This window comes from Sardina pilchardus, chromosome 3 (assembly GCF_963854185.1).
Source record: "Sardina pilchardus chromosome 3, fSarPil1.1, whole genome shotgun sequence".
NCBI classification, from domain to species: Eukaryota; Metazoa; Chordata; class Actinopteri; order Clupeiformes; family Clupeidae; genus Sardina; species Sardina pilchardus.
The window spans coordinates 27,606,161-27,631,585 of NC_084996.1; the positions used below are offsets into that span (position 1 = coordinate 27,606,161).

The 25,425-nt window shown below is 43.6% G+C and overlaps 2 protein-coding genes across 3 annotated transcripts; both read left to right on the forward strand.

Moving 5' to 3' along the window:
* The first annotated feature begins 2,535 nt into the window (after positions 1-2,535).
* LOC134075962 (pentraxin-4) lies at positions 2,536-6,296 on the forward strand. Its single transcript, XM_062530988.1, has 3 exons — positions 2,536-2,667; positions 3,942-4,791; positions 5,175-6,296. The coding sequence occupies exons 1-3, from the start codon at positions 2,536-2,538 to the stop codon at positions 5,813-5,815; spliced, it is 1,623 nt and encodes a 540-aa protein (XP_062386972.1). The 3' UTR covers positions 5,816-6,296.
* A 525-nt stretch (positions 6,297-6,821) lies between these two features.
* On the forward strand, positions 6,822-25,270 carry clcn7 (chloride channel 7). 2 transcript variants are annotated; one of them, XM_062532638.1, is made up of 25 exons: positions 6,822-7,046; positions 7,938-8,012; positions 8,640-8,705; positions 9,245-9,310; positions 10,023-10,155; positions 11,022-11,131; positions 11,428-11,508; positions 12,615-12,677; positions 12,954-13,037; positions 13,202-13,295; positions 13,807-13,871; positions 13,988-14,104; positions 14,454-14,508; positions 14,696-14,756; positions 15,122-15,266; positions 16,042-16,135; positions 18,172-18,344; positions 19,156-19,207; positions 20,239-20,366; positions 20,705-20,790; positions 20,972-21,104; positions 21,670-21,729; positions 22,238-22,414; positions 23,026-23,106; positions 23,515-25,270. In XM_062532638.1, exons 1-25 carry the CDS (start codon positions 6,936-6,938, stop codon positions 23,599-23,601), a joined length of 2,397 nt encoding a protein of 798 aa, XP_062388622.1. In that variant the 5' UTR covers positions 6,822-6,935; the 3' UTR covers positions 23,602-25,270. The 2 variants fall into 2 exon arrangements, with proteins under 2 accessions (XP_062388622.1, XP_062388623.1); XM_062532639.1 differs by lacking the exon at positions 7,938-8,012.
* Positions 25,271-25,425: the final 155 nt, after the last annotated feature.

The following is a 25,425-nucleotide window of genomic DNA, read 5'->3' on the forward strand; positions in this document are numbered from 1 at the left end:
CGAACCGGCTCCGCGGCATTCCTCCACTCGGACCAAACCCTTCTCGCTCTTCCTTTTCTTAGCCCAGCATTCTCTCACGCGGTAGCTGGGTTTCCGACCGCCGCGGTGACCGCCCAGAGAGTGCAGGCCTTTTCTGGTCCCTTTTGTGACGGAGATGACATGAGAGACAACAGAGCATGGCTGAGATGACTCAACTCTTCTCTGATGTGGACGACACAATCATGTTTACGCAGGCCAAGCTAAATGAAAACAAAACCTTACCCAGTATGTACAGTACAAGCCTAAGAGAATAGCGGTGGGACTGGTCTGTTCCAACAATGTCAAGCCTTATTGATTCATAGCCTACTTTATATTTTGTTTCAGCTTGTTGTCAGGTGAAGACCGTTGTCAATATCAATGACTATTATGGGGTGGGTCACACTGTTTATGGTGATATCTTTCTGATGTCACTGGTCATGGATTTGCTGTGATTAAGATATGCATGGCAACCATCCAAGATTGCAGCATCTCCCAAAGTCATTATCACTGATCTCTTCATGAAGTCAGGCTTTAAAAGAATACAGGTCATGAAAACAACATGATTTGACTATTCTTAAACAGACATTACGTTGTCAGCGAGTATCACTTTTGGCAGATCACTGCTGTGTCAGGAGACTAATCTTTGCACTCTGTACTCACTTAAAGGATCTCCTCTGTCTGATGTCATGACCATATCACTGTATTCTTTTTTTGGACAAATGTTAATCCTATTGTTTGTAAACAACTGGACTAACACCTGAAATATCCATGGAGAGAGTATCTATTATTTCTAAAGTCCTATTGTTTGTATTGCTTATTGCTTAAATAGGGATGTAACTATATTATATTATATATTTTGAAAACTTATGGACTGACTGACTGACTAACTGACTTTAACATTTTTCTTTTCTTTTTTATTTCTATGTGATGATTTTTCAACCCTGTAAAGTGACCTTGGGTGTCATGAAAGGCGCTTTAAATAAAATGTATTATTATTATTATTATTATTATTATTATTATTATTATTATTATACAGGGGTCTCAATAGTGGTGTTTGTAAGAAAGGTAGGAGGGGACCAGATGGAATGAAAAGCATCAAAGATGAGGAGAAAAGGACATGCCTTAAGAGTAGAGACAGTCATGATGACAGACATGGACTACATCACTGCCACTCCCTTGTAATTACCTGTGAGCGAGGCTCTCCTCTTTATTGAATGACTTCTTCAGAATCATGTCTGCAGAGGATTTGTATGTGACATCAGTGATTATTTGTATTATGCCCATTATGTATGCTACAGCATCATGGTGTGATCATGTGTAATCACAGATAGTTTACAATATGTCAACAATCCTCTCTAATCCAAAGCGCAAGGCACACACCAGTAGTCCATTCCTGTGACTCATTTCTCTTTGTCTCTGATGCACACATGTACTCTTTTATGGCCCTTTCTTACAACATTATCTTTACTGAGAATCAAAAATTCACCTTTCAACAACATGAATGTTTAACACTTCCAGTAGTTTGAGGCAAGGTGAGAAGGCCTCAAGGTTAAGCCTTCTGGAGTGCAGTTTTCTCCTGTTTGAGCTGGGTGAGGAAGAAAGAATATTACTGTATTGTGTGATAGCAATCAGTGTTGCTGTCAGTCTATTTCAAACAACATTCCACTTGGCATAATCTACCCTGTATGACACAGACAGTGCATTCTTATGTGTTGATTGAACAACCATGCCGTTTGCTGTGAGAATTTAGCGAGGGCGGCTTTTCTCGGCATATGGCTTTGTTCCAGACTATGCTGTAAATACTTCCTCTGTCCATTTGGGGGACCTATGTATGTATATTCATGTGCATAATGGGTTGGGTTGCACTTGTGCACGTTAAAATGTGCTATACAAATAAACATTACTTACTTACTTGTTTACTTACTTACATAAGAGTATTACATTTCAGCAATATTTTGGGATTTGGAGGCAAAAGCATGTTGTACTTTATTATCTGTTCAAGATATCTGTGGTTCACTCCTCTAGAATAGAGGCAAACATTACCCGAGATATAGACAAATCATTATTCTTTGAGTCTCACAGATAGTATCTCACAGATAGATGAGTCTTTTCGTGATGTTCAAATGTACACTTCATGTACTGTATATTTGAGTTGTTGATCTCTTTAAATTAGCTTGCAGTTTATGTCATACAGCACATGAAGCTTCATACTTCACATGAAGAGTGAGTGTCTTTTTAAATGTGTGTCAGTGTGTGCCTGCTCTGCATGTGTGCAAATTAAGATGCAGCTCTGCTAAAGTCATCATTCTGTTTGCTAGCTTGCCGTCCCTGTTGGCAACAGCTGAGCCTCGAGCACGGAGGAGTCTGGGCTCGGAAACTATGACAAAGGGAGGGCCATCTCTTGTGCCTCACACACACACACACACACACACACACAAACACAAAACACACACACTAAACGTGGTCCTCAGATGAAAACCCACTTGCAGAACAGACTCTACCAGTGTTGTTGCCGATATGGACTGCAGCAGGGCTAGTTGTGGCCTGATCCTTATCATAAGCTTCCTTCTGATTGCTCTCACTTGGGGGCAAGGAACACGACAATCCGACAAACTTTTGTCGCAGAGGCTGCGACAGCTGGATGCACAGGTTTGGGCAAATTCTTATGTTCGCATATGTAGCACTCTGTGTAACATTTCTGTAACCTGAATAAACCACCAAGTTATACAACTCCGTTTCCAAAAAAAGTCAGTGGGTAAAATGTAAATAAAAACTGAATGTTATGATTTGCATAGCATGTAAACCCTATATCTAATTGAGAGTATGTAAAGACAATATCTGTAACTCACTGTTGAAAGAGAATTGTTTTGGAAGATATTTTACTTATATTTTAAATTTGATGCAATGCAGGAACACATTTCCAGAGTTAAGATGGGCATGTTGATCACTGTGTTGCATCTTTCCCCTCCACAGTCTATAAACATGAGACTGATATGATATGTTGTCCCATTCTTGCCCGTAATTGGATATCAGCTGGTCAACAGTCTGGGGTCTTCTTTGGCATATTTCCCATTTTATGCATGCAAATGTGACAGGTCTGGAATGCTGGCAAGCCATTATAGTACCTGAACTCTTCTACGATGGAGCCATGTTGTTGTAGAATGCAGTTTTGCATTGTCTACCTGATAACACATAACAAGAACTACCCTTCTCTTTAGTCCCAAGGATGCAAAGAAGTGGTCTAACCACAGGACAGTTTTCCACTTTGCCTCAGTCCATTTCAAATGTGTTTGGTCCAGATAAGATGGCACATATAGATAATGATTAAAAATGTTTTAACTGGCATTTGTGAATGGAGCATCAAACTGAGCCTATGCTGCATCAAACTAGTGAGCCCATTCTGCACCCCACGCAATGATTTACAGCATCGGGTCTGGTTTTACAGTAATGCAATGCCCTCTAAGGCCCTAAAGATCATGGACATCAAATATAGTTTTCCACCCTGCCTTTTGTATGGAGATTTCTTTGGAAAGTCTGGATATTTTAATTACAGATGTTGAAATCCCTAAATTCTTTGCAATTTCGTATTGAGGAGCATATTCTTGTTGTTGCCCACATAGTTTTTCACATAACGCTGCATCTTTACTTCTGAAAGACTCTTTGGGATATTCTTTTTATATCCAATCATGCTGCCAATTAATCTAACCTCTCTGCAAAAATCTTCTTGGGCTTACGTGATTTGTAGATCATCGCATTATGTTTCTGTTTACATTTTACACAGCGTCCCAACTCTTTTGGAATCAGGCTATAGGATAAAACCGAACAGAAAAATCTTGTAGAGAGCAGCCCTTGTCTGCCCACTATATTCCATTTTTATGTGCTAATGAAACGCTGACTGACTTCTTTTTCCGATTACTCTGAAGTTCAGAACATTTCAGGAGAGGACACTAAACCATCTTCAAAACATTGCAGAAAATGTCAACGTTTCCCAGAGCATAGACACACGCTTCCAGATACTGACGAGGCAATACGAAGGCCTTTCGAGAGATCTGAAGGCCTTCAAGGCAGCCACCAATGCGGACCTGGACTTGCTGAGGACCTGGACCAAGAAGTTGCAGAAGAAGACCAAACGGCTGGACCTGCGGATGACCGGTCTGGAGAGGTCCCAGCGAGACAACGGCAGGGCCTCCCAGAAGCAGGTGCAGGAGCAGAGGGACGCCCTGTCCAAACTCACGGATGAGCTCCAAGAGCACATGACCCACATTGACTCGGTCAAGGCCCACCAGGAGGAGGTCCGAGATGGGATCCGAGGCTTGCAGGGGCTTGTTAGGGAGCAGCAGGCCCAGATGATGCGGCTGGAAGAACGCATGAGGGAACGCGTCGTAGCGGCACAGCCAGACCCCCTCTCCACAAGAGCCTTAGCCGGCCCCAGAGAACCACCCATCTCCAAGCTGGCCCCTCAGGGCTCCACGCTGACAGCTGAGCGGAACAGCAAACCCCAAGCCAAAGCCCCTAAACTGGGGAAGATGCGGAACCACAGTCCCCTGGCTCCCAGGCCCACACAGAGGAGCAGGAAATCCGGGGACAGGAGGAGGCTGAGGAACAGGGTGCAGGGGTCCAGGCATACAGACTTCCTGGAGGAACCCCGTGTGCGGCCCACAGAGGCGGGGGAAGAGGAGGACACTGAGGGAGAGGAACTCCCCATGGAGAACATTCTGCAGTTGCCACTAAGACACAAGATTCCACATCACACTCCAAGGGCACGGGCCACAAGTACGTATATTCTCCAAGACAGTCAAACACTGTCCCTTTAAAATTGACAAAGTAGAAAGAATAATATTGAGTCTGCTTGAATAATAGAATGGACTAAGTAAAGATCAAAGACATGCTTATAATTGTCTTTATATTGGTCAAATGTCATTGGTTTGCGGTGGGTATGGTTGTATTGTCTCAAAAAGGGAAACAGAACTCTCTGAAACACACTAGAAACTAAAACTGTCTGTGTTGGTTTTTCAAATTACAACATCTTGGGAAAAACAATGCATCTGATCTTGAGTTTTGCAACGCATCATGAGCCGTTTGTCAATACAGATTCCAATTTACATTTCTGTTGCAGTCAGTCATGAACTAACTCCTCTACTTGACTTTATTGACAGTATGCAACGTGAATTCCATGCTAGTGTTCCCCTCTGCCTCCACTGAGAACTATGTCACATTCACCAAGGGCTTCACTACCAGCATTTATGAGCTGACCATCTGCACCTGGGTGAAGGTTGAGTCCAGGTACATGGGAACGCTCTTCTCTTACGCCACCTCGGACAATGACAACAAGCTGGTCCTCTATGGTCGCAACACGAGCTCACCGGGCAGTGTGGATTTCGTGATTGGGGATCCTGCGTTTCGGGAGCTACCGGTGCAGACCATCCTGGACAACCGGTGGCATCACATGTGTGTCATCTGGTCCTCCATCGAGGGCCGTTTCTGGCATTACATCGACCGCCGCCTCATCTCCACCGGCTCCAGGTTCCAGAACGGCTATGAGATTCCGCCCGGAGGCACTCTGGTCCTGGGCCAAGAGCAGGACTCCATGGGCGGAGACTTTGACCAGGCGGAGGCCTTTGTGGGTCGACTGGCTGGTTTCACCATGTGGCCACGGGTGCTGAGCCCAGGGGAGATCTCCTGGATCTCCACAGGGAAAGGGCTTCCTAGAGGAGTGCTTCTCAGTCTCGATGACGTGGACAAGCTGAGAGGATCCGTGCAGCGAGTCACATGTGAATGTCTGGAGCACTGCCCCTGATACTAACACTACTAGCAAAATAGCTTTTCAACACTCAAATCCATGAAGTCAGTTAGGTGTCATAAAATGGTCCTGCTTTCAATGTGTTTTTATGTTCAGGAGGCCTACACTAACTTTTCAGATATATTTCATTCATTCATTTAGTCATTCATTCAGTCATTCATATTTCCTATTACACTGTAAAAACTGCTCATCTAACAGAGTGTATCTCTTATATTAAGATCAAAAATCTGGTTGGTATTGTTAGTATAAAGAGACAAGACAAGTTCGCTTAACACACTGGCAGCCAAATTTGCTTGTTTTTACGAACAAATATCCATAGATATATCTTACATTTGTAGGCCCATTTTTGTAGAATAATCTCTGATAATGTCATGAATTTCATGCTCCCTGCAGCTTGAAACCAACTCTTTTTTCAGAACAGCCTGAAAATGATGAAGAGGTTATTTTAAGTAATTGTGAAAAGCTTCTTAATGTTGAATTTGGTGTATTTTTTTTATGTTAATTGTATAACATCAGTTTTGCATTTCAACATGAAATGTGAAGTCAATATTCTATTTTTCTATTTCCATATGTTACTGTGAACATTAAAATATGTAAAAAAAAAAAAAAAAAAAAAACATCTTATAAGTGTGATTTATTGTCAGAATAAGTTTCTTTAAGCTGATGATTCCCATGACAATGTTGCAGAGCAATGTAGATATAGGCCTAGCCAATGTTGGTTTGGGCACATTGCCATTATCCTACATTTTTTACACATTATTCATCAGTAGGCAACTTTTAGACCATAAAACGCATGGAACAGGTTATGTGGTTACTCAGCAGCATTGTTCACAAAGTTGGCCCATGTATCATCAACATTTGTTTATACACGACGACTGGCCTATTCTGGTGAGCTCAGTCTTACTGGCCAGGCCCTTTCAAAAAAGACTACGTTACCCAACGTCCCTTTCGTGTGTGGAATACTTTTTGGTCCCTTTTCCTACCCGTACAGTTCGTCACGAGATTTCTTATGATTGTTAGTCATGGGTACAAACTGTCCGGGGTAGTTTGCCAGCTACAGTTGCAGATTTTGTACAAATATTGCAGTTGTTAGAGTGTTCATCTACCGGATCAGAGTATGGCAAACATCACCAAAAAAGTGTCATGGTCTAGCCGGGGCGATGACAGTGCGCGCGGAGAGGCTACCCCGTTACTCAACGGAACCGAGGAAGTCAGATACACAAGACAGGTAAGTTAGCTAGTTAGCAAGCTGCGAAGGCTGGTAAGCTATTCGAAATATATTTGCTGTCGATGTGCACTTGTGGTGAGTATTTCTAGCTTGAATTGTATCTGCAGTCACCGATAGTATTGCATTTTGCTTAACATTTTCCTTTGTGCATGTGTAACATCTTAGCATGCAACTCCTTACGAATGATGTGAATGAGTATGCAATAACAACAACCATCTAATAGACTGGTATTTAGGAGACCGCTTCCAAATTGGACGTGAATTAAGTCCTGAATGTAAGTGATTGGACAGCTTGCGGTGAAACATAAACATGACTCGACTGAGGCCGGAGAAGTATGCTACATAGTACCACTGTCAACTGTATTCTGGCATTACACGTTACTGTGAAGAACCTGTGTAGTCTATCAGATGACGGTATCTATAGTTCAGTAAGGAATTAACATATTAAAATCTCGTTTTAGATATGCATATGTAACGTGAGAAATAGCATTGCCTATACTGCCCACAGTTGGTAAAGTGAGAGAATCTTTGGAGAATTTACTTAACTACAAATTCTTGTAAACTCCTTTAGTTCTTGTAATGGTAGTAGGTATAACATTAACCCGTGGTGCAATAATTTGTAACAATGCTGATTTTTCATAGTAAATGTGGCATTAGTTCATACCATTAAGCTTAGTCATCTGCTAGACCCTACTTGTTGAAGCTTTGGGATTTCCAACTTCCCATTCTAGCAAGCCTGGCGGAGTCCCGATGCTCTTTTTGGCTGTTGTTTCCACAGTTTATTCCACTATAACACGCACAGGAAAATCTCATGTAGCCAAACTCTACCCAAAAATATCACTGTTATTAGGCCGGGAGACTCCTTGAACCATTTGATGTTTTTGGTCCATAGCCATCCGGGGGAGGTATATTTCACATAGGCAGACTCAGCACGGTGGACCTGGAAGAGGAAATCACAACAGAAGAGGTAATTCCTGAGTGGTCCTCATCTTTGTGGTAGTCTTCAATCCAATGTTGGATTCCTTTCACTCGTGCCATGAGGTCTTGAACAGTGACTTCACAGTAAAGGCTTTACTAAATTACAGACCATCTGTGAACTACACACAAACACACACACACCTTCTTTGTTTTCTGGGTTGAATCTTCGGTCATTCAGTGAATACATGAAGCAGACTCCTAGAAAATCTCTCTCCATGTGTCCATGGTCCAAATCTGTTTGAGGATGCTGTGGTGTGCCTTCCATTCAATGACTCTGACTCATGCATAGTGCTCACCAACCATCTGGAAATGACTGTGTCAAAAATGAACATGTTTTCCTCCCTTTTACGTCAATGGCTCGTTTCTCATGATTTAATCCAGTGCCTGGCTGTTTGCTAATGGCTGATCATTTATTTATTTATTTGGTTTGTTTTGAAAGTGCTGCTGAATGTTGTCGTGTGTGTAGATATGCAAGGCTTTGTGTAGTCCAGCCAGTGTTATGTGTGTGTCACGAGCATGCATTGACCTCAGATGTACCTCAGAGTCTCCTTTGACCGACTGCTTAATGTGGTTATGCTGTTGTGACCTATGCCTTATCTTCCTGTGTTGTGAACAGGAGTCTGTTAGAACCAGACCCAAGGAGATCCCCCACAATGAGAAGCTGCTGTCGCTCAAATATGAGGTAATTAAAGAGACATGACCACCAGCCCCCCACACATGCCCACTACCCCGCATAATTTCCTGTCCCACATATCAAACAGGGCTTTTGTCTGACAGGCTTAATTAGTGTAAACAAAGACATTAGTATCCATGGCGATTGATAATTGTGTGTCGTCGTAACATGGCCAAGCATGGCTTTTGGAAGAGCTATGAAAGGCATGACAATAATTTGATAATTTGGAAGTGATGGTCTGCACACTGCAATGGCTCCAAAAAATAGTTTTTTATTATTTAAAAAGGCAACGTTTCGATCAACAGATCTTCGTCCGACGAAGATCTGTTGATCGAAACGTTGCCTTTTTAAATAATAAAAAACTATTTTTTGGAGCCATTGCAGTGTGCAGACCATCACTTCCACTTTGACACGATTTTTGTCTGGCACCTGCTTAAGAAAAATCTGTGGATGTGCGCACCCGTCTCTCTAAATAATTTGATAATTGACATCATGTTTCTGAAGAAAAGCAGATTCATTTCCTTCTTGTGCTGTGCGTTGTCTTGCAGAGTCTGGACTATGACAACATTGAGAATCAGCTGTTTCTGGAGGAAGAGAGGCGGATGAGCCATATGGTCAGTGCCGCTCTGGGACAACTACAGACTTTTAGCTCTGCTGGTCTCTTCCAGTTTGCTTTTTACATCAAGCAGTGTGTGTGCAGGCGTGTGTGCGCTCGCACGTGCGTGTATGAACGTGTGTGTGTGTGTGTGTGTGTGTGTGTGTGTGTGTGTACGCGTAAATGTATGTGTGTGGGTGTGTGTGTGTGTTTGTGTGTGCACGTATGTGTGAGTAAATAGACCTGACAAGTTTAAAATGTGTAGCTCTCAGGCAATAACTCTTAAATACAGTGAATACATATTACTATAAGAACTGTAAGTTTAACATAGCAACTCATGTGAAGTGTGATAATGTTTTACTTCTTAAAATGTCTTCCATGACAGCTTAAAGCCTAGTAGTCCTGAGCTTAATGTCAGAATGTGTTTATTTAAGAGCTCTACTTGAATTTTAAGTGGATGACTTTGGTACTCTCTTGCAATGGTTGACCAGTCCACTTGGCATAGCTCTTTTTCTAGAATCAGAATCAGTTTTATTGGCCAGGTTTGTGTAAACAAACAAGGCATTTGACTCTGGTTAATCTTTGCTCTCAAAGTATGACACTCAAAAGTAGCATACAAAGAATGAAATACAGAAGTAAGAACATAATTAAGGGCAGTATAATAAGGCTATGGATAAGAATCCTGATATTTAAGAGTTCTTCCAGTGATGTTCTGTTGGGTTGTTCCACAGGGCTTCAGATGTCTGGAGATCAGTCGCTGGGTCATCTGTGGGCTTATCGGGGTCCTCACCGGACTTATCGCTTGCTTCATCGACATTCTGGTGGAGAAAATGGCTGGGCTGAAATACAGTATTGTCAAGGAGAGTATCCTTTGCAGAGCCTGCTTTGTGATAAAGTATTACCAGTAACCTTTTAACATTGCGTTTTTGTTAAAAGAATAGCTGCATTTGATGTATTTTCTATTAAGGTATATCAGGGTAGTTTCATCATCAGGGGTTAGAGCTCTTGATATGAACCACACACATGTCTGTGTACCTCAAAACATGTGATTATGTTGGATGATTGAGACTAATTTAGACAACTGGAAAAAGGCATCCAGTCATTTCCCTCCTCAAACTGATTTTAAAACTACACGACTTCAGCTACTACCACTTCAACGTGTCATTATACTGTGGGCAACAAAGTGGACCATGCTAGGACATTCTTTAATGTCTTACAATTGTGATTAACACGTAATCAATAAATATAATATTAAAAAATCCAGTATATATGATGATGCTGATGCAACTTATTCAGTCTGACTGAAATATTGTTAACTCAAGGAACGACCATAAACTCTTCAGATATTGTATACAAATATTTAGTCTTATACTGATGGCAAAAAACTACATTTGTTTCATAATTATGTCCATTCCAACACATCTATAGCTTCGGAAGTATACATACTGTATCTAAGAATTATCAATGATCAGTTGCCATGAAACTATTTTTGCCATGAAAGTATTTCAATTGAAAAAAAAAAAAAGAACATGAATAATAAAAGGTTTAAATGAAAACCGTTTGAAACAAAGCACTAACCCTGCTGGTGAAATTACCTGTAAAGACACTTGTATAATGTCTTGTCATTTTGCTTTGTAAGTGTGATATGTTGTATGTACAATATGCCAGTATGTCCCCTTTCCCCGATTTGTCGTTGCCATGGAAGCGTTCCCTTGACTCGCCTCCTCTAGACATTGAGAACTTTACAGAAGTCGGTGGGCTCTCCATCTCCCTGATCTTATGGGCTGTGCTAAACTCAACACTAGTAATGATAGGATCCATCATAGTGGCCTTTTTTGAGGTAATTATGCACCTTTCTGTAATATATTCCCTTTATGTATTATTGCCAAACTTAACTCCAGTGCATATTTGACTTCTGGTATTTTAAAGACATATTTTTGGGTAGAGAGAGCATAAGTCTCAGAACACCCGTATCTATTATGTGTTACAAGTTAACAGGATCCACACCTCAAAATATAAAATGGCTACATACTGTATATTAATGCTGTGTTAATGCTGTGTTAATGCTGTGTAACTGCTCTCGCTCTGATTTAATTTTCTCTCTCTCTCTCTCTCCCTCTCCCTCTGTCCTCTCAGCCCATCGCTGCAGGTAGTGGCATCCCTCAGATTAAGTGCTACCTGAACGGAGTGAAGATCCCTCGGGTGGTGCGACTGAAGGTACCCCCCCCACACACACACACACACACACAAGCACACACACACACACACACACCTACCTCTCTTAAAGGGATATTCCGCCATTTTTGGAAATACGCTCATTTTCCACCTCCCCTCGAGCAAAACAATCGATATTTACCTTGTTCCCGTTCATCCAGCCATTCTGTGAGTCTGGCGATACAACTTTTAGCTTCAGCCTAGCATAGATCATTGAATCGGATTAGACCATTAGCTTCTCGCCTGCTAGCTTCATGTTTAAAAGTGACTAAGATTTCTGGTAATGTTCCCATTTAAAACGTGTCTCCTCTCAAGTTAGAAAGTGCAATAAGACCAACTGAAAATGAAACCTGCCGTTTTTCTAGGCTGATTTGACATGGAACTACACTCTCATCTGGCGTAATAATCAAGGCAACTTGCAAACGTACCATAGGCGCAGTGATATCTTACGCAGCATCTGAAAATAGTCCCCATAGACAACAAGCAGTAGTAGTGCCAGTAGCTGCAAGTTGCCTTGATTATTACGCCAGATGAGAGTGTAGTTCCATGTCAAATCAGCCTAGAAAAACGCCAGGTTTCATTTTCAGTTGGTCTTATTGCACTTTCTAACTTGAGAGGAGACACGTTTTAAATGGGAAAATTACCAGAAATCTTAGTCACTTTTAAACATGAAGCTAGCAGGCGAGAAGCTAATGGTCTAATCCGATTCAATGATCTATGCTAGGCTGAAGCTAAAAGTTGTATCGCCAGACTCACAGAATGGCTGGATGAACGGGAACAAGGTAAATATCGATTGTTTTGCTCGAGGGAAGGTGGAAAATGAGCGTATTTCCAAAAATGGCGGAATATCCCTTTAATCACACACACCCACAGTCCACCGACTCTCAGCATGTCAGAGACAAACTCCTGCTGCTATTTGCCTGCAGTGTCGCATAGTCATTACAAGTCCACTGACTCCTAAGAGTAATCACAGGTGAGCTAAAAAGCTCAGGGGATTTCAACATGCAGCGTACATTACACACACATATACAGTATTAGGAGAGCTCTTGTCCAGGGTAGGATATGGAGAGAGTGTAGTATTAATGTTAATCTGCTTTTTGTTTCCGCAGACTCTGATGGTGAAAGTATGCGGCGTGATCTGCTCGGTGGCTGGAGGACTTGCTGTCGGAAAGGTAAAAAAAAAAATGAAAAGGGGAAACGTGTAGGTTCTGTGATAGGTGCTTATTTCCTTGTTTAGCGAGGTTATGGGCATGGGTTCTTGTGGTGGTTAAACACAGACTAGGGACAGTGATTTAAAGTTGCTGTGCAGCAGTGCCTTGTTGAAGATTGTTGTAATAGGGATGTTGTTGCTGCTCACTATTTAAAAAAAAATCTAGATCCCTAAAAGCGTCTCTGGCGGCAAGATGAAGCAACGGTGTGATTTGACCTCTTGCCTTCTCTCCTCACAGGAAGGACCCATGATCCACTCTGGGGCAGTGGTGGCGGCTGGTGTGTCGCAGGGCAGGAGCACTTCCCTCAAGAAAGACTTCAAGGTCAGCGATACTGCCCTCCTGCAGTGCCACTTCACTAAAGCTTCATGTGCGCTCACTCGCTGTGGTGTGCGTGGGAAGTCATTGTGGAAATGTCTAGATGAGGAATGCGATAACAGTCAGAGGAATGACTTGTGTGGTTTATTTTTGACTCTTTTTGCCTTTAGATCTTTGAGTACTTCCGCAGGGACACGGAGAAGAGGGACTTTGTCTCGGCAGGTGCCGCCGCCGGCGTCTCGGCTGCATTCGGCGCTCCCGTCGGTACGTTCCCGTCTTGCTCCAGAGCGTTTATTTTGGGGCTTTTTTGCAATCTCACCAGTGAAGAAGTGAAAATGCCGATAGCACAGCCGCCGAACTCTACCGCATCCGTCTGTGGATTCGAGAGGAGCATTAAAGACAGCGATGTCTCAATAGTTTCACTGTGAGCCGTTTGGTTTGTGGCTAAGCTCCGTTTGGGGAAATTGTTAAAAAAAAAAAAAAAAAAAACTGATATAAACTGATATGTTTCCCTTGAGGATCAGTGCAGAAATGACCCCGGGAAGCAGGCTTGCTCCACGGCATGGCCGTCTGGACATTAAACTGCCGGCTTATATGTGATTGATGGATATGCAGAGTTGGCTCAGGATCAATCCATAGACCTGTCAGTCAGCAGTTCTAAAGCAGTTGGAGCGTGAGGCTGAGGCGGTGGTGCTATGGGTATGAATGCTCTGGGTGTGTTTTGCACACAGGTAGGGTCTGATTCTCTGTTTGGGTGCTCTGTGCTTTGTTCAAGGTGGAGTACTTTTCAGTTTAGAGGAGGGGGCTTCCTTCTGGAACCAGATGTTGACGTGGAGAATCGTGAGTCTCGAGGGCTTGGAGTCTCTTCAGAAATGAAGTCAGTTTGTTGTTGTTGTTGTTGTTGTTCACGTTGTCTGTCTGTCTGTCTGTCTGTCTGTCTCCTTCTTGTGTCTCAGTTCTTCGCCTCAATGATCTCCACCTTCACTTTGAACTTCTTCCTGAGCATCTACAATAACAAGACTGGAGACCTCTCCTACCCTGGCCTCATTAACTTTGGGGGCTTTGAGACTGATGTAAGTGGTCCCTTTTTCTACACACACACACACACACACACACACACACACACACACACACACACACACACTGAAATGGGCTCCTCCCTTGCTACATTTCTGTCTTTCACTCTCTCCATGTTACTCACTATTCCAGTTATTTTTTTCTGTCTTTTCTTTCCTTCTTTCTTTCCTTCTTTAATTCTTTTTTTCTCTTTCTCTCTTCCTTCCTTGATACCTCTCATCTGAAACTCATGTGCTGTTTTCTCTCTTTATTTGAAGCCAGTTACATTGTTGAGGGGGAAAAAAACGTAGACATACTCTGCGAGGGGTAGGCGTGTCTCATCCCATCTCTGTGTTCTCTCCTCAGAGTGTGACCTATAACCTCTATGAGATCCCTCTGTTCATTGTTATGGGAGCAATAGGTGAGAGGCCTTTATTTTCATTCTCATTTATTCTCATTGTGTTTATTGCAAATGTCAAGAATGCATTCACATAAAGATCTGTGTCTCTTACATTCACTCAAACCTAAAATCCTTTCAAGCCTTTGAGCAAGTATGATGAGTCGCAATTTCCCGACATTGTTTAGTGACTTTTCAACCTTTGACACAGGAGGGTTGCTGGGGGCGCTGTTCAACTTCCTGAACTACTGGCTTACAATCTTCAGAATCCGGTAAGGAGGGTGCCTCTTAAGTACAGGTGTCACATTGCCCCAATATTAGAGGCCAGAGGTGCGTTCAAATTCCTTGAACCGAGGCGAGTAGACCAGATTGCCTGGACAGATACGTCTGAACGATTTTGTGTGAACATTCCATCTCACTGCTCTCCGTCCGACTTCCAACACAAATGTTTGCGGAAAACCCAAGGCAAACAGAAAACTGTTTGCCAACACTATGCGCATTTATACCTGTAATACCTAGTAGATATATTAATATTTGTGAATTTGAACGCACCTCAGGCTTGTTTCTCTTACCCGTCGCCTGGTCGGCTCCCCTGCCTCAGGTGTGTTGTCTGAAGCTCCCCTGCGCTGTGTTGCAGGTACGTGCATCGGCCGTGTCTGCAGGTGTTGGAGGCCATGCTGGTGGCTGCGGTGACCGCCACCGTCTCCTTCACCATGATCTACTTCTCCAACGACTGCCAGCCCCTGGGCCAGGACCAGACCACCGAGGACTACCCGCTCCAGGTCAGTGAGTTCGTCACGAGGGGGTCCATCGAGTTCATGACGAGTGGGCAGTGATGTTATCCTTCTGCTCTGTCAAGAGTCCCGCTGGCTCAATTAAAGATGCAGTCCAAAATTTGTTTAAGGTTTTCTTCTTCCCTTGTGTGACCCAGAAGCGCTGTGTTGATTGCTTGTGATGATTAGGGCTCCGATATGTTTTGTTTCTCATTTCCATAGCAGTGGCTGTTCATGAACACAATGTTTTTATTTGTCTATTTGGTTCATTTATTTTTAACCACAAACAATTTAATGAACAGACATGTATGGAATGGCAGACTGCACCACAAATGAAGTGATTTTATTTAAAATGTTTATATATTTTACAAGAGGAGTAAAGAGGTAATCCCATTCAGTGCATTACTAGAACTGTAGCCTGAGCTAATAGGGTAACATAATTATCCTGCATGGAAAGCACAAGTCTGTGTGTACTTTGTCTAGACAGAAGCGTAAAACATGTAGCACACCCAAGCTTAAATGACGATGCTAGTTTGACACATCCAAGGATTCGGTTTCTCTGCACGGTGGTGAACAAGGTTGTTAACATGAAACCTTTTAAAGTGTAATTTGACCTAAGTTTTATATTGGACAGTATGTTCAGCTGTGTCCACCTTCTCGGCTGGGATCACAGTAGGGGAGGTCGATGGGGAATCTGTTCTCAGATCAGTGTGGGAGTAGGAAGGCGAGGCAGAGAGGTTGAACTGCAGACCTGGCTGACTCCCTCTGTGTCTCCCTGCTGCAGCTGTTCTGTGCAGATGGCGAGTACAACTCCATGGCCACCGCATTCTTCAACACACCGGAGAGAAGCGTCCGCAGCCTGTTCCACAACCCACCAGGTGTGTGTGTGTGTGTGTGTGTGTGTGTGTCTGTGTGTGTGTTTCTTTGTTTGTCTGTCTGTCTCTCCCTGTCATCACGCCAGTGTGAGGATTAAGTCTGCACTCTGCAGGGTCTGCTGGTCTGTGGTATTGAGAACTCATTAGACAGCCATGTTCTATTGCTGCAGTGTTGCTTCTTGATGGCATGGGCATTGTGTGTGTGTGTGTGTGTGTGTTTGGGTGTGTTCAGTGGTTGAATTGTGAAGTGTCGTGCATATGAGTCTGTTGGTTTGGTTGCCTGTCAAGAAGCATGGTTAGCATTCCTGGGTCTGGGTCTTTCTGACGAGCCAACAGTCACTGTTGCCAAGAGAGTGAGTGAAGAAATCCCTGAATGAAATATCAGTTCCCTGCTACTACTATTACAACCACCACTAACTGCTATAAGGTGGTGTTTGTGTTGCACATTTAAATCTACATTAGCGCTTATGTTTTCACTTTTTTTTGTGACTGCATTAGTACTTATGTTATGACTTTTGTTATGAATATTTTTTCCAAGCTTATATTAGGGAGCCTGTTATGTCAATGTAAATAAGAAGCAAAAGGGGGTGTAGGGAAAGTCTAAAGCAGTAGGAGTAAGATGTGTGTGTCCAGTCCCAGTGCACTCCATGTGGCTCAGGGCAGGCCAGCTGATTAAGAGCTACAGGAAGCAGGGAGGCTGGCAGAGCGCTCAGGGTCTCCCACGCCAGGGAGCAGGAGCAGGAGAGACACTGATGACTTTGCCAGAGAGAGAGGGGGGGGGGGGGGGGGCCTCACGGTGGAGCTCCGTGCTCAGACCCATCAGCAGCGCTCTGCTGCAGTGGCCTGTAAAGCGGTAGATAAATAAATGCCTGCGTAAAGGCCGTGGGAATGGCTGAAATAATAACATGTCAGCCTGCACAAAATGTTTTGCCGTTATCATCAATTTGACGTTATATTTAGAGTTTGTGCAGTGAATTGGTTTCATGTCGGCCTGCACGATGGCCGAGGGCTGGACCATGGGTCAGTTACTCTGCCACCTAGTGGTCGATGGATGTACTGTGGTAGATGGCCTACTCCTGATTAATCACATCATCATCTTCATTGATTCTTTTTGTGCTCAGAGGGGATACTTCAGAGTGCAGAGGTTGGGATAACTTCAAGACTTGGCCATAGCTCCCTGCATTTCTATGACTTTGTGTATAATATTATTATGTTGGACTTTATTGTCATGTCAAGCTTGAAAATTGTTCGACTTCATTGTTATGTAAAGCATGAAAAATTGTCTTTGGTCTCACCATTGTAGACCGTACTTTCAATTTACACTGTATAGGCAGCACAATTCGATAGACGGAGATCATTAAAACAGCAGTTTGGAGTGTGTCCTGTCTGAAGTCTAAAGGCCTAGTCTGTTGCATGGAGGCCTAGTTCTCTTTTAGTAAGTGGCTCTGTCCGTCTGACAGACGAAAAGGCTAGTCTAATTGAGGTGTGTGTGTGTGTCTCTGTCTGTTTGTGTGTGTGTGTGTGTGTGTGTGTGTGTGTGTCTGGGTGTGTCTGGGTGAGAAACGCTTGCCCTCAGAAGGAGGCTTGATTAGCGCGCTCTTCCCCTGTGGTAGACCATGTGCTCACTTCTCTGTTTTCTACTCCGCTTGTGCTTTTTCCTGTCACACCCGCAGCGGTTGTCTATTATTATGCTTTTCTTTCATTCTCTCCCTCCCTCCCTCCCTCAACCCCTTCCTCTCTCTCTCTCTCTTTCACTCATTTTCCTCTAGCTCTTATTTCCTCTTTTCTCTCATGTTCTTTCTCTCTCTCTCTCTCTCTCTCTCTCTCTCTCTCTCTCTCTCTCTCTCTCTCTCTCTCTCTCTCTCTCTCTCTCTCTCTCCAGGTCATATGAATTTAACTCATATCAATTCAGTTAGCTTTATTGGCATGAACGTTGTAAAATAAACCTTGGTGTTGCCAAACGCACATGTATACGGTTCATAAATGGACTGCCCTGAGTGCCCTCTCCCTCTCTCTCTCTCTCTCTGTTCCTCTCTCAGGCTCCTACAACCCGCTGACGCTGGGGGTGTTCACGCTGACCTACTTCTTCCTGGCGTGCTGGACGTACGGGCTCGCCGTGTCGGCCGGCGTCTTCATCCCCTCGCTGCTCATCGGCGCCGCCTGGGGACGCCTCTTCGGCATCCTGCTGGCCTACTTCACCTCCGGCAGCTCTGTACGTTTGTCTCGTCCTCCTCCCCCTCCTCCTCTTCCTCTTCCTCATACACAACACCCGTTGTTGCCTACTCGTAGCCTTTCGGCGTGCTCACATTTGCATTCGGAGGAGAACAAAACTCTTTCTGAAATCGTGCTTTGCATGTTGGTTTCCTGTGAAGCCAACCGACCAAAGTTGTGGCTCCTTTTCTGGAGCGGGCGGGTTGCATACTTCACACAAACACACAGCTGCACATACCGCACACCGATGCGCTTAATAGCCTTTTTGCACTTCTGTCTGTGCCCTGTCCACAGTCTGAGCGCGGCAGAAATGTTTAGTCTTACGCCAGAGTCCCAGCGCACAGTCAGTGTACAGTTCTCAATAGTGGTATTAGGATTCCTAAAAAGCCCTCATTGTTGGTAAACAGTGAAATCTCTGTGAAGTTAATTAATCCAGCAGCTTAACCTGAATAAAACACACACACACACACACACACACACACACACACACACACACACACACACACACACACACACACACACACACACACAGGCATACACACACACACACACGCACACACACTTAAGCTTAATGCTAGGGCGATCAGAAGGAACACCTCAACATCAAATCCCTGAGTCCCACCAACAGTCCATTTAGGGGACTGGTACATTTCAGACGTGTAAGCCCTCAGATTGCAAGGCATTGGGCTTATATGTCTGAAATGCCTGCATAAGTGTCTTGCCTCTAAATGAAATGCAGAGACCTCACACTGTGATGGTTGAAAGCTTTTCCTGGTTCACTAAAGTGCCTGGGATTCTCGTCTCTCTTGCAGATATGGGCAGATCCTGGCAAGTATGCTTTGATCGGTGCCGCTGCGCAGCTGGGTAAGTGTGTGGTGGTGATTTTTTTTTTTTATATATATTTTTTATGTTCTTTTTAAGAAGAGTCTCTTGTAGAAAAGCTTAACACAACCACCAGCCTATATCCACTGGCAGTTAGGGGTGGGAATTGGCAAAAAAATTAAGATTCAATACCATTGCGATATTTGGGCCACAATTCGATAATATTGCGATTCTTAACATATTGCGATACACCAAGTATTGCAATTCGATTTTGCGATATATTGCTATTCATGTCTCTCATATTATTCTAAGTCATTACAAAAAATTAGGAAAATAACACTGTTCATCTCCCTTTGCAATGGCATGGTGCATGTCAAGGTCCTTACTATTCACTTTTTGTTGAAAACCAAAATACACCCACCTTTTTCGATGTGAAAGTAGTGTAGAGTGTTGTGTACAACAGGTTGTGATTGTGAAGCCATTTTCATTTATTATTGCTGTTGAATGCACAATGAAGCACCACAACACGTGCCCCCCTTATAAGCGTAATAAGCTAATTTAATGTGATCAGAGTAAACCCTGAGTAAACGACTCAAATAAAAGTAAAATGGATAATTAAATTATATAATTAAGTATTGCGATACTTTGAGCTACAAGTATCGATTTAATTGTGTGCACAAAATATTGCGATACTGAACAGAATCGATTTTTTCCCCCACCACTACTGGCAGTGGTGATGTACTACGTGCTGGTTGAGAAAGAAGCAAGAAGGAAAAAAGTGCCTGAGCTATAGTCATGTGACCATGCAGGATCTTCAGACTAGCTCCACAGGCTGAACATGTTCATTGGATTGGAAGAATATTAACAAATGTTGATTTAGCATTATTGTGCTTTTCCTTTGTGTAAGTTTGTCTGAATATCTCTTTGAGCCCCAGGCATTTGCAGCCTTGTTTGTTTATTTGTTTGTTTGTTTGTTTGTTTGTTTGTTCAGAGGTGGCATTGTTGTTGTCATAGCCATTTAGCTGTTGATGGTTGGTTCTTTGTGTGAATCTCGCGTTTGCTTCCACACACAGGAGGCATCGTCCGAATGACCCTGAGTCTCACGGTCATCCTGATGGAGGCCACGGGCAACGTCACCTTCGGTCTTCCCATCATGCTCGTGCTGATGACCGCCAAGATTGTAGGGGACTACTTTGCGGAGGTGAGTCCATCTTTCATCTCAGATGAGAAATACGTTCTGTTTCTTATTCAATGATCTGCAGTAGTACAGTAGGATCCACAGATCCTTGTTTGGGTTAATGACCGTACATTTGGGGAAGCGACACTGCATAACTTCCTCTATGTGAAATATGGCCTTACCACAAGACTAAGCTTATGTGGACTCATGTATACAGTATGGCGGATACTGTATACATGAGTCCACATAAGCTTAGTTACATGGCTGTGTTTTACCGATATGAGACTGACTTTACTCCCTTGTTTGTGAAGAATATGGTGGTCTGAATGTCTTGGTGTCTTCTTTCTGCCATTGCTCCACAGGGTTTATATGACATCCACATCAAGCTGCAGAGCGTCCCCTTCCTTCATTGGGACGCGCCCGCCACCTCTCACTGGCTGACTGCCAGGTACAGTGCTATTGGTGTAGAGAACTGTCACTCACATCCTTTCAGCCATTCAGTGGCCAGATGGTTTGTGGTGCGCAGCGCGTGCGTGCGTGCGTGCGTGTGTGTGTGAGAAAGAGAGAGACATGCTCTGATATGGATGGTTCTTTCTCTCTCTCCCTCTCCCTCTCTCTCCCCCATTTAGGGAGGTGATGAGTTCGCCAGTGACCTGCTTCAACAGGGTGGAGAAGGTCGGCACCATCGTGGACGTCCTGAGCAACACCTCCACAAATCACAACGGCTTCCCTGTAGTGGTTGAGATCACAGCCAGTGACGAGGTACCTACAGTATTACATTAGAATTGGATGTTGGAGACCGTTTTTTTTCAGCTCGTGTTGCTCTGCTAGTTGCACCCAGCTGTTTTTATATCAGACTCGCAGGGATAAATGCCCTGAAATTGCTAAATGGGGAGAGGATCAGCACCTCTCGTTCAGCCCTTAGTGAAAGCATGTTGGAGCTCCACCGATGGGTGGTCAGACGGATCAGATATCTACGTAAATGTCAGATGTGGAGTGTGTAGAATTATGTCGTAGGAATCATTCACGGAACAATCCACTATATTTGGCTTTATTGGAGAACTATCAAGTTAGACATCAGGAACACTTCTAATCAACCTGTCCGTTACTCGCGCATTGATACTCTGCCCTAGGACTCATCCCCAGACACTTCACACACCCACGATGTAACCATCCACTAACAAACTAGTACCATCACAATACAGAGTGGCTGTCTAATTCATCTGGGGTTAGCCACGGTCGCTCGGCTGTATAGGTGCGGCTTCATACAATCTCTGTGCTCTCTCTCTCTCTCTCTCCCCCTCCCTTCCTCGCTGTCTCTACTCAGCCTGGGAAAATCTGTGGCTTGATCCTGCGTTCCCAGCTCATTGTTCTGCTGAAACACAAGGTAAGGTGGACCCTGCCATTAGCGCTGTGGTCTCTTTTGATGTTGTTTGTCAGCCTGCATTGTTTCGTCAAAATAGTATTGTGTGTAAAGCTTTTAGTGTCAGGCTCAATGGACAGTAAAACGTTTGGTTGATATCAATGCAATTTTTTTTCACAACTATCAATTATTATTAAAAGTTAAATTATTATTACAGTTTACATACACACCTCTTTTGTCAGACTGAAACACAGGAGTAATGATGCATATCATACTGTATTTGTGTGTTTAGGATTGTAGGGTGTGTGTGTGTGTGTGTGTGTGTGTTTTCACTGATGAAGTAACCAATCTGTACTCCTGTGTGTGTGTGTGTGTGTGTGTGTGTGTGTGTGTGTGTGTGTGTGTGTGTGTGTGTGTGTGTGTGTGTGTGTGTGTGTGTGTGTGTGTGTGTGTGTGTGTGTGTGTGTGTGTGTGTGTGTGTGTGTGTGTGTGTGTGTGTGTGTGTGTGTGTGTGTGTGTGTGTGTTGGTCAGGTGTTTGTGGAGCGAGCCCACTCGCGCCTCAGCCAGAGGAAGCTGCAGCTGAAGGACTTCCGCGACGCCTACCCGCGCTTCCCCCCCATCCAGTCCATCCACGTGTCGCAGGACGAGCGCGAGTGCATGATGGACCTCAGCGAGTTCATGAACGCCACGCCCTACACCGTGCCGCAGGTGACCAGGCCCTCCGACCCACACACCTGTCCACGTGTGGTCAGCTTCTCAGCTGATCAGTCCCATCACCACACCACATGTGAATGCTCTCCAATGGAGCGTGCACACATCTTGGCCGGGTTTCCCAGATTCGTTAAGAGGCTCTTAAGTGCTAAGAACTTCTTAGCAGCGTTCTTAGAACATTCTTAGAGTGCTCCTAAGACGTTCTTAGCACTTAAGAGCTTCTTAACAAATCTGGGAAACCCGGCCCTTGTCATGTCTGTAATGTTCTCTACATGTTCTCCAGTTTAAGTTAAACAGGCATGCTAGACCTCAGCTCCCCTGGAAAGAAACACAGTGCAACTTTCTGGTGTTGTTTTGCATTGGGAAACTGATCAGGGGGGTATTCCAAGTATGTGGTTTAGTGGCAAACCTGGGTATGTTAACTCAGAGTAAGGGGTAAGCCTCCTACGACAAGAGCCCAATGGCAATGTTAGAAGAATAAAGAATGCAGCTCTTCTATTAGGAGGTTTGCCACTTATACAGTATACCCTCCAGGTCAGTGCACCATCTCTATTGTGACTCAACTCCTCTTCCTTCTCTTTGTGTGTGTGTGTGTGTGTGTGCAACAGGAGACCTCTCTTCCCCGAGTGTTTAAGCTGTTCAGAGCTCTGGGCCTAAGGCATCTGTTGGTGGTGGACCCTGAGAACAGGGTACGTACAGTGTCCACTATTGCCTACATGCAACTTTTGTTCCAAGCTGACAGCTTGGGGGTATTTACAGTTATAAAGTATTTGTAAAGTTGTTTCTAAAGCACAATATGTGCCAATAGCAGAATCAAGGTCATGAGAACTGGGTTATGATATGATCAGGATAATGAACGGGAGAGTATTGTCAGCATAATTACTGTAGTTGATCCAGCTCATCTCCTTCAAATAACACATCCTCTCTCTCTCTCTCTTTCTCTCTCTCACTCTCTGTCTCTTTCTCTCTCTCTCTCTCTTTCTTTCTTTCTTTTTTTCTTTCTTTCTCTCTCTCTCTCTCCCTCCCTCTCTCTCTCTCTCCTTCTCTCTCTCTCTCTCCTTCCCTCTCTCACTCCCTGTTCACTGCTGTGTGGCTAGGTGGTGGGCCTGGTGACCCGTAAAGACCTGGCACGGTACCACTTAGGCAAACACGGGCTGGAAGAGTTGCAGTTGGCACAGACATGATGACCCGGTGGCCTCCCATGAAGTGCCCCCCTCCCACCACCCCCCGCCCTTCACCCCGATGCCTATCGTACCTACAGTACCTACAGTACCTACCCACCAGCTATGCACCGCCAACGCCCTCCTGAGGGTCCACCCAGGGTCTCGGTAGTGTCATAGTGTCACACAAGCCAAAATTGGTGGACTAACGTGCACTTATTTTTTTGTGTTTTCTGGTCCAATATTAGCAAGGGCTTGTTCTTTTTTTTTTTTTGTGAGCGAGGTTGGAACAAAAAGACACGCATTGTACGTAAATAGGTACATATGTTTAAGTTTCCTCATCTTTCGTATCATAGAAACTCACACATTGTTTTTCGACATTTTGCACTATGTGATCATTTTGTTTATTTATTGTGCCGTACTGTAGCCTGACAGTCGAGGGGGGCGAGCGAGCGAGCCCTCCCTCTTACTTCACAGAAATATTGATTGATTGCCACATATGGAGGAGCAGTCGTCACTGCAGTCAGACTCAGTAGGTGTAGAAAGAAAGCGTCTTTAGTTTGTTTTTCGTCACTTTATGATTTGTACCCTTGAGTTAGGAGATTATCCAGGTGACCAGGGTGGTTTTAAAATCCTGATCCTGATTTGATCTCAAGATATCAATGCACCATGGAATCACCCTTATTGCCCTTAAACTACTGTGAGGCTTACCACTGCATTTGTCTTTAGCCACTTAGAGAATGTTGTTATGGTCTCTTCAAATATTAAGTTTTACATTTGCAATAGCCAAACAACACAGCGGAACCACATTTCCATCTAAAGCAATACATGCCAACCAGACAAAAACACACTTGCAAGCCTCTGCACATGCAGTGCTTTGTACTTGGGAATGCTCTTACTGTGAAGTCCATGGCTGTTGGTTCAATAGAGGGAGATGGGGAGTTATGAAACCCTGGTGATGGAAGCGTTCACGCAGTGCACCAGTAAGTGTGTGTGTGTGTGTGTGTGTGTGTGGCTTGGGGGTGTGTTTGTGGATGTCCCTATGTCTGTTGTTGCATTGAAGGACTCCAAGTGGTACTGTAGTATTTGGGGTGATGCCTAAACTGAACAACTTTTGTCTACACTTGCAGACTGTAGATATTGTATCTATGTGGCTATAAGTTAAAAATCTGGTAAGAGAATGTTCAATTTGAAGTGAATGTAAGATTTTTGCCATAAGGTTTGTTAACTTAAATATGTATGCACTGAGAAACACATTTACATTTTCTGAAATGAAATAATAAGGTACTTTAAATACATGGAATGTAAAATTGAATTGAATTTTCATGAGAATTTTAAATTAATGTAAATGAGCTTTCAGATGTTGATATATAATTTGAAGAACAAAAAATGTGCGGTGAAATCATGTTAGAAAATGGATAAGACGGACATAAACTACCCTATAAATTATGCTATTTTGAAGAAATATTAATATTTAAGAAATATTTAGGTTTCCTTGACATTGTTTGCATTTTGAGGTTTAAGTTTGCCTTCTTGATCATTGAGCATTGTTTTTACAACAGTCACTGAACTCTCGATGTGTCTATGTGGATCTTTTTGTACAGTTGTAGATGTTGAATGAAAAGTGAAGATATGCTGTATTTTATAACCATTTGGACATTTGTGAACTAATAAAACTATGGATATTGTTTGATAGGTTTGGAAAGCTCTTTTGATTCAAGTCATGCTTACACTTATCAACCACTAACTGCATGATCAGAGCTCAATTCATTTTTACAACCTAATGGAGCCAACTGGCTGTGAGCACTAGTGTTTAATTATTGCTGTCTGCTTTGGCCTTGGTGATGC